Source organism: Dromaius novaehollandiae, chromosome 2 (assembly GCF_036370855.1).
Source record: "Dromaius novaehollandiae isolate bDroNov1 chromosome 2, bDroNov1.hap1, whole genome shotgun sequence".
Lineage (NCBI taxonomy): Eukaryota > Metazoa > Chordata > Aves > Casuariiformes > Dromaiidae > Dromaius > Dromaius novaehollandiae.
Genome location: NC_088099.1, coordinates 19,209,177 through 19,218,825, shown reverse-complemented (window position 1 = coordinate 19,218,825; position 9,649 = coordinate 19,209,177). Strand labels below are relative to the sequence as shown.

The following is a 9,649-nucleotide window of genomic DNA, read 5'->3' as shown; positions in this document are numbered from 1 at the left end:
AAAAGCAATTAAACTGATTTGCTCGAGGTGCATGTATCTTAGTGACCTATTTTAACAGCCGGTGAGAGCCCAGCTAATAAACTAACCGTAGCAATTGCTTCTCCTTTCAACAGAAGGTGTCACCAGGGCCTTTAGGGAGAGTTGTGTCTGGCATACCAAAAAAGACCAACACAGCTGTATTTTCTTATCATGGCTTTGAAATAACACAACTTTGGAACAATGATATTCTGAAAAAGAAATTACGTTCTTAAAAAGAAATTGGAGTGTAAGAATAAGCTTTGCTTTGGGAAAGCAAGATTGGTGAGATTAAGGGCTGAAATGAAAGGTGTGACACTGAATTCTGCATTAGCAAATTTCTGAGAAGTAACTCTAAAGTAAATTAATGTTTATAAAGCAGAGATTTTACAGTCCGAAACTTAGTATTTTATGAAAGCAAATTTGCTATGTGGCCAAACCCTTATCAGAAAACAGCGAAAACAGCAGTAATACCGGGGAATTCTTTAACAAAATTTTACCAGTCATTTTTGAAGATATTCATCAACATCACTTCCAGTTAGTTGTATTTTGCAGAAGGATTGAAAAAGAAAAGTCTGTCTTCCTGACACTAAGTTCACTAGTAAGGGGAGGGTTCAGCAAAAGCTTGTAATAAACTGAACATTAAATGGGGAAAGGTGTCCTCCCAGACCTTTTAATTCTTGCCTCAGACAAGTCGCTGAGCTCTAACCTGAGATAGCCAGGGGTAGTCAGCTTTCCCATGCATTTCTGCTTTAATAAATATCACGGTGAGCTGCAGCTATTCACAGATGATTATCAAGCTGATTACCTGAAAGTTAAGGCATGCAATATGAGTGTATTTTTTGCAAAATTTGCTTAGCCTTATGGTCCCCCTCTGCAAAAATAGGTATTTCTCTTGCATCATGTTATAGATATTAATTAGATACCCTCAATTCTCACTTATCTCCTTGCACATCAAATGAAGTAAAGTGGAACACAGGTATAAATGAAGCCTGACAATAGCCCTTTGTTCATACAAGGCATTAAAAGTTTATCCTTGGGTTTACTTCTTTAAATCAGCGTATCACTTTGAAATTATGACTTGTGCATTTGCCTGGATATTGAATTGTCTGTCCATCGGGATTCCTGATTCTCTTGTCACAGTGACTTTAAAGTGGTACAATTCATTAATTCTAATCAGTTTTCACTGGTTTGCAACAAATATAATTAAGACTATCTGCACTTAAAAATATTACTTTTGAAGTGTCATGCTTTAGACACTGCAGCAAATTTTTCTCTGTAAAGACAGAAATCTGTTAGAGCTAAGAAATTATTCACATTCTCACACTCTGTTCACACTCTGTTCTGCATCTCTGAATACCTTGTGCACTAATGGTACTTTTGCCACCTAGTACACTACTTTTTAAATGGGGGCTTTGTCCATTTTATTCTACTAAAGCCTGTGACAATGCTGCACTGAACAGGATTATGCCTTCTCCCACTGCATTCCCTGTATTCAAGTAAATTGTCATGGCATCAAAGAAATCTGCCTTGGTGAGACAGTGTTTTCAACTTTATTAAAACAACAACAGATATTTGAAGATTTTATATCTGCTTTTCTGTTCTGATCACAATTAATTTTACTTTTTTCACAATATGGCAACAAAAATTTGGGAGAAACAATGCTAGTCACATTCTCAGTGACATTTATATTCACAAAGATTCTGAAAAGAGATTTTGCCAGGGCACTTACTCTGCTGTTCAGCAAACTATGTTCTGTATACTTTTGTTTAACAAAAACATATGAAACTCTCATACCTAACGTATCGATGAATTGTATCTTTGCAACAATGTGCATTTCAGCATTTTTAAAATTACTTAATATTTTCTTAGAAATCAATACAAGATGAAAAACGGAAACCAAGGAAAGACAGGTAATTCTTTTCATTATCTCACTATTTTCATTTTGGTACTCTAGAAGTAGTTCTTAGCTGTACTTCAATTGGAAAAATAAAGCGTTAAAAAAAAAGCATAATAATTTGGTGATTCACATGAAGGGCATCATGTACAAAGTTAAAATACGCAATTTTGAAAAACAAAAATCCATTACAGAACTCAGTCATTCAGTTTTACTGGTCCTTTACCATGGCAACACAAGCAGAATAATAAGTTCAGATAAGATCCACCTCAAAGACAGTTCTGACACAGAAAATAATTGTAGGTGCTTAAAATTCCAGTCAAAGCAAATGAGCAACCACTTCTTTTTAGTCAGCATAAATACAAAGAATGTTAAAATTCTCTTCTAAAATATATATGACTGTTTAGAAATAGATCATAAATATGTAATCAGTAATATAATTAATAACTGAAAAAAAGAAAAGTAGCCATTGAAATTTCAACCAGAAGTCTTTTTTTTTTTCCAGTATAACTAACCTATTTTGATGAATCTCTGTAGAAATAAAGGAAGCAGTACACATATCCTGCCTTTCCATATCTTGTGCTGTACATGTGCTACATATGCTGTAGACCTGGTAAATTCATAGTTTGCAGTTTCTGACCTACATATAAGCAGTAGTTTTACTTATTTGTGGTTACGTACTTAAGCTTTTTGGCTGCTCCCTAGTGACTCGTGTAATGCTGTGGTAGTCTGTTCGTAGATGCAAGGTGCCAGACCACTGTGTGAATGGGCCCTTAGCACTAACCTTGGCTGAAGCTGCAAGATAAAGACCCCATATCTAAAATATGTATCTTAGATAAAGTTACGTGACATTATGCACACAGATTATGTGCACACAGCATGTAGCTTCACTCACCCACAGCTAAAATTGCACTTGATTGTGCCATTGCTCAAAGGATTCAGTTAATGTCCATGTCCCCTGTAAGTGTCAGTTCTAGGTTACAGCTCTCTTCTGATGCCATTTGGATCTTGAAAAAAATTCACATCTATTGGTATCTCTCATTTGGCAAGAAAAAATGCAAATCTAGTGTTTTTTCCCATTTAGCCTCAGTTTGACTTTACTTATCGTAGATCTAGATAAGTAATTCCATGACAGCATCTTCTTTCAGATGCTGACTTTATACTAGTATAACACAGAAACAGAAATCAGTGGAGTTACTTCTGGTTTGTACCAATGTGAGAGATGAATTATGAATTTTTTTTTCAGGTTGCTTTTAGGAGACTGTTCTTTCTCTAGCCTTTTACAGCTGGGTGTTGGAATTATTTGGTTTTTGTACCTATGACACTGGCTCTCATCTGACAAAATATAGACATCTGCATCTTTGACATCAATATATGAACTAGTTGCTGTGGACTCTCTTCTTGTAGTCAGAGGACAAAAAAATAGGCATCTTTATGAAAATGATTCATCTCTTCCTAAAAGAGATATCTAAAATAGGTCAGATGAATTATATCATAAAATGCCTCTCCTCTGAGTATTATAATAGCAAATCCAAATAAACCAGTTCAGCTCTGTATGTCTGCCTCATGAACATCTAAAGGTAGATAAAATTAATCCCATTCTGTGAGACAAAATAGGATGCATGAGTATCTGAATCACAGAATGGTTGAGGTTGGAAGGCATGGAAGGCTTTGGAGATCATCTAGTCCAACCCCCCTGCTTAAGCAGGGTTACCTAGAGCACCTTGCCCAGGACCCTGTCTAGACAGCTTTTGAATATCTCCAAGGATATTCAACCTCTCTGGGCAACCTGTTCCAGTGCTCTGTCACCCTCACAGGAAGGAAGATTTTTCTCATGCTCAGATGGGGCTTCCTGTGTTTCAGTTTGTGCCCGTTGCCTCTCGTCCTGTCACTGGGCACCACTGAGGAGAGTCTGGCCCCATCCTCTTTACACCCTCCCTTCATATATTTATACACATTGATAAGATCCCCCCTCAGTCTTCTCCACACTGAACAGTCCCAGCTCTCTCAGCCTTTCCTCGTAGGAGAGATGCACCAGTCCCTTCATCATCTTAGTAGCCCTCCACTGGACTTGCTCCAGTAGCTCCATGTCTCTCTTGTATTGGGAAGCACAGAACTGGACACAGTACTCCAGATGCAGCCTTGCCAGGGCTGAGTAGAGAGGGAGGATAACCTCCCTTGACCTACTGGCAATGCTCTACCTAATGCAACCCAGGATACGATTGGCCTTCTTGGCCACAAGGGCACTTTGCTGTCTTCTGGTCAACTTGTCTACCAGGACTCCCAGGTCCTTCTCTGCAGAGCTGCTTTCCAGCAGGTCAGCCCCCAGCCTGTACTGGTGCATGAGGTTATTCCTCCCTAGGTGCAGGACCCTGCACTTGCTTTTGTTGAACTTCATGAGGTTCCTCTCTGCCCACCTCTCCAGCCTTTGAGGTCCCTCTGAATGGCAGCACAGCCCTCTGGTGTATCAGCCACTCCTCCCAGTTTTGTATCATCAGCAAACTTGCTGAGGGTGCACTCTGTCCCTTCATCCAGGTCATTGATGAATATGTTAAACAATAATATAGTACATTCTCTTGTATGCTCAGCTTCCCAGTAAGTACTCTTGATACTGTTACTTACAATTAGCAGTATCTTGAGGCCTGTGTCAGTTGCCAAGCTTTGCTGTCCTGGGCACATTTCCTGGGCATATTTCATGGCCCTCTGGTATGGCTTCTTCATTGAAATACCAGCTGTAGTGCATTGTGCAAGCTGTGCCATGTCATGTCCCTGCTTATTCCAGAACAGAGAATCACAGAATGCTTGAGGTTGGAAGGGACCTCTGGAGATCATCTAGTCCAAACCCCCTGCTCAAGCAGGTTCACCTGGAGCACATTGCAACAAGGCCATTCCAACTCAGCTTTCTTGTAAGAGGTTCCATGTATTTAGGATATTTTTTTATTCCTTTAAACTGAGTTTTCTGTTAGTCTTGCTAAAGAGGATGAGCAGACAATTTCAGAAACTGAAAGCTCTACAGATGTTAGATTCAGTATGAACAGCAGAGCAAACTCTTCCCCGTGTTATGCTCATTTTGGGCACAGAGGGATCGCTCTCAAAGTCCTGCCCTTAATCCTTCTGCTGAATCTGCAAGAAAAGTCCTGAATAATACGCTCTGCTTATTTGGAGGCCAGCAGCTAATTTTGCATGACAGAGGCTACAGAACCTCTCAGATGGTTAACAGGGTACAGTCACTATTATTTCACTATTAAGATATATAAATCTGTGTAACTGAGATGAAAATTTCTGTATCACATTTGCAAATTATCTGAAAAATCCATTTCTGCATGTTTCCTGCCTTTTCACCTATGAAGACCTGAAAGAGTTAAATATGTAGGTGATTATTATTTTCTTATGTGTTGGATCCGTGGTGACTTTGGTTTCTAAGGTCCTCTAGGGAGTGTCGTAAGTATGCTAATATGCCTAAATGCTTGAATTTTAATTTGTTGAATGAGCTGAAAAACTTGACAACTAAATCACAATCTAAAGCATGTTTTTGTCATTAAAACATAAATCCTTTGAAGAACAATTCTTACAATGAAATTACTAGCACAGTCAGAAATATATCACTGAAAATGCCGTTGCTGAAAGTGGCCTGGTGGTGTCTGACCTTGAAGTCCCAGTACTACCTTGATATATATACATATAGGTGCACATTGACATCCATGTTACAAAGCCAGATATAATCTTTGCATACCCAGGCATCAGACTAGATTTTGCAAAATACTACTGCACAACATTTGCTGGTGGGATCAGCCAGTATTTAGCATTTCAAAAATCTCAACATTTGCATTGTACAGCAGTCACATTCCAGAGACTGATTTCTTGTGTTTATGTGTTACTTTCCTTAGACCTTTAGCTCATAAACACAACTAATAATGGTATTTGGTTAGCTCATTTTTGAATGTTGAATATAACGTTGAAAAGTGCAATTGTTAACTTAATATACTTATTTATTGACAGTCTGGGCAAAGTGCTAGATTTAGATGTCTATTACCAAGAAATTTCATCTATTGATTCCACCTCAAAGGACAGCAGTTCTACCACAAAAAAGAAGAGACAACCAGCTGAGCGCAGGACTTTGAATTTAAGAGCTACTGAACGGTGAGTTACACAAAATAATAATAGGAAAAAATAAATGTTGTATATCCTACTTTAGAAAAGTATGTGTGTATATATATGTGTATATGTGTGTATACATATCTCTCTTTGTGTACACATTCATGCAAAATAAAGACACACTTTCAAATTAAATATAAATCTTTTTTTCTCATCACGGAATCCTATAAAATTGATTTGGAAATTGTATAACCGAAAATTTCCCGACGTCATGTAGCAGGGACAAAAGATGCTATGACTGGGGGTCAGCCTGCCTGCCAGGCTTTGGCTTCCCAAGCTCCAGATGACAGGGACAGACTGCGTGCTGTAAATCTCGCATCTAAACGGAGATAAACGAAAGCAAAATCTAAAACTTCTATTTCAGGCTCAGGCTTTAAATAGGGTGGGTGGGTGTTGAACTTTCTGCCTGCTTTTTGCAGCTGAGACAGCTGCCTTGCTCCTTTTCCTGCTGCCCTGTAGCAGTGCAGGGAGCGATAGCCGGCAGCTGATGCCACCGAGGTGGCCAGGCAAGAGGAGCACCCTAAAGGGAAGGCTTGCTCTACCTGCTCTCTCCCACGTGCACTTCATAGAGGCCGACCTCTGCTGGGCGAAGGAGATCGTGTTCTGGCCCTTGCTAATGTGAGGGCATACATTACACACACACTTGTATATATTTATAGATTTGTATCTTCTTATATGTGAAAAACTTGGGAAATATCTAAGTAAAAGGCTTAAGGAAAACAATTTAAGAGGACTGCTGAGTTGAAAAATATATCCAAAATAATAGAGAAACTGTTTGCAAAACATTTGGTGCCTCTTACTTTACTTTTCCTCTTGGCATTTTTCAGGTAGCATCTAAATTAGTTTTAGAAAGGTGTTGCAGAATTAGAAGGGAATGGGATGGGATGGATTAACAATAACAACAATGTCGGGGCGCTACCGTACGGTTTATATCCCTTGGAAGATGTTACATTTCTAGGTACGTTGATTACATCAAATCTTTCACTGTTTCACTAGGAAGCTGCAAAATAATATGGTTCAGATGAATTAGTTTTGCCACTGAGCTCAGTGAAAGGAAGTTCTTGCTTTACACCTTGTGCAGCTCTGGTTACATCCTGAGTAGCCAAAGTGAAAAAAAGCTGTGTAACTCTGAATTTACACTATTACCTCTGAGGGCAGATTTTACTCTGTCTTAAATTTAAGTAATAAACATTTTCTGCAGATCACTATCTCTTTAATAGGAAATTTTTGTGTGTATACAGAAATTAAGCCCTGGATTTGTTTTTCTGGCAGTTCACTGGTGGCGGCGCATACCTCCAGTGTGGAACGCTACATGTTCCTGTAGTTATTTTGGAGTAATATACTGTCTCTAAGTAGCTAAGTTTTATTTTTTATCATACTCTGTGGGAATACCTGGTGTGAGGTCACCATTCTAGCCCATCAGAGTTGGCTTCCCAAATGCAACTTGCCATCAGAAAAAAATAAGATCAAATCAGTGTTTACACTGAGCTCAACAAGCAGGTTAAAAATAAACCAAGCAAATTTACACCAATTGAAAATCTGGTCCAGTATAACCATCAGGCAAAAACTACTGCAAAGCACCTCTACACGTTCTCAATATTGTTATTATGTCCTTTTATTACATCCCCTTCTTAGAACAAGTTGCTCTTCAATGCTCACCTATTCTTAGTATAATGTGTTTGTTGTGAGGTGCCCGCTTTATGCAGCAGAGGGAGAGGAGGGCTAGGAAAGTCAGTTGATTTTTTTTCTTTTTCTTTTTTATTTTGCCAAAGGTGGAGGTTAAGCAGTCGATTAGTAGTGTTTGCCAAGGTAAATATTTTGACTTTAATTTCTAAAGCACTTCTGTGCTTAATCCCTAGGTCAAGGGTTGCAGAAAGCCCTCTGGAAGAGAGTAAAACCGAAGATAATCCCTATGACTACAGAAAACTGCTGCGGAAGACCTCACAGCGCCGGCGCCTTATCCAGCAGTTCTAGCTGCTGCTGCTGCTGCTGCTGCTGCTGCTGTTGCTGCTGCCATTTGGCTTTTATTAGCATAATCTTTTTTATGATTTTATACCACGTGCTTCCTTTTTTTTTTAATCTCCAATGTTTCAAGTTTACAACGTATGTGTTCATGTGAATATGAACTATTGTAGTTTACAGCCCAAAACCATTGCAAAGGGACACTGTCAGTCACAAATCAGATACTTAAAAAAGCCCTAATATAAAAATCCGGGTTTCTTTCTGTTATCACTACTACATCTTAAAATTATTAAACATGAAGCAGCTTAAATATACTTCACTTTCCTCAATGCATATTTCTTTCCTTTTTACATTTTGTCAGTCCTAATCAATTAAAATAGATCATTCAGTTTACAGTTTCCCAGTTAAGCTTTCAAATTCCCATACACACCTTCAGAAAACCTCAGTTATTATTTCTAAAAAAGTGTTTCACAGGAAAAAAAGTACAAGAATTCCATGGAGAAATTTCTGTTCATTTCAGGTTTATGATGCCTAAATTTGGGGATAAACTGTATGTGGCAAGTGTCCCTTTAATCAAAACAAAAATACGTGATTAATTGGATAGCATATTATAGCAGTTTATTTCTTTATTGACTTTACCATAAAGCTAATAGGCGGTTTTAAAGGTCAATAATGTGTGTATAATATTTATGTTGGAGATGTCCATGTATAGGAAGTATATCCCATCCTCTCTTCTGCCCCAAGCTTTGTGACTAAATGATGAACTTCTAAATCATGTTTGCTTTGTTCTCCTTTGTGTTAGATTTTTAGGAATCTTAATCTCTGGGATGCCAAGAAAGGACTGGGAAAACGCTCTGTGGTCGATTGCTGCCTCAGTGTAATGATCATTCTTAATTAGTTCCACTAGAAATTCAGTGGAAACAAAGGTAGTAGCCACCATGTTCAAAATTTCCCCCAACTCTTAATTCAGAAAACCTTATTTCCCAGCAACAACACAGATAATTGGTGTGTTTCCTTTTAGGATTCATAATTGCATGTTCCCAGCTGCAAAACAAGAGAAGGCAAATTTCATCAAGCCTGTATAAAGGCCTGATCCTGCTTCCTTGCTTTGTTTCCCTAAACATTAGGACTGGCAGCAGCAGTAAGCCAAGAGGACTGGGATTTTGTGTCCCCCCCAACACTTGGACCTTTCCCCAGAGACATGTAACCATTGCTTCCTGATGTGTAACTAGTTATAAGGTTGCAAACCAGATTAAAATTTGCTGCAATATAAAAATTGTGATAAATTGTTTAAATTTTGAAAGCTGTTTTAAAGTTGCTTTCTCATGTATTGTTAAAACGGCAAAATAAATAAAAATGCACAAGGCAGTGATACGGTTGGCTGTGTCTGAATTACACCCAGAACTGATGAAATACTGTGGACTGGGGCATGAGTGAGCACGGTGGAGGGGAGCTCACAGCAGCCTCCTGATGTGGAAGGCTGGAGTTAGCTGCTATATTTCTTTAGTGCCGATGTGATCTGGAAACCACATGAGACCTGTTATTTCACACAAAGAAATCCCTGGTCTGGTTTTCCTTTGCTTTCCCACCACCAGGGCAGTGTTGATAAACACCAAGATG

The 9,649-nt window shown here is 38.6% G+C and overlaps 1 protein-coding gene across 8 annotated transcripts in view; it reads left to right on the top strand.

Annotated features, from left to right (window-relative positions):
* Positions 1 to 9,136, top strand: part of MYO3A (myosin IIIA) — a 127,465-nt gene extending 118,329 nt beyond the window's left edge. For 7 of the 8 annotated variants that reach the window (XM_064505900.1, XM_064505901.1, XM_064505902.1 and 4 more), the window contains 3 exons: positions 1,888 to 1,928; positions 5,912 to 6,052; positions 7,927 to 9,136. In XM_064505900.1, coding sequence (XP_064361970.1) covers positions 1,888 to 1,928; positions 5,912 to 6,052; positions 7,927 to 8,041 — 297 coding nt within the window. In that variant the 3' untranslated portion in view covers positions 8,042 to 9,136. The remainder of the gene's footprint in view (positions 1 to 1,887; positions 1,929 to 5,911; positions 6,053 to 7,926) is intronic. The other variant, XR_010387572.1, reaches the window with a different exon arrangement.
* Positions 9,137 to 9,649: the final 513 nt, after the last annotated feature.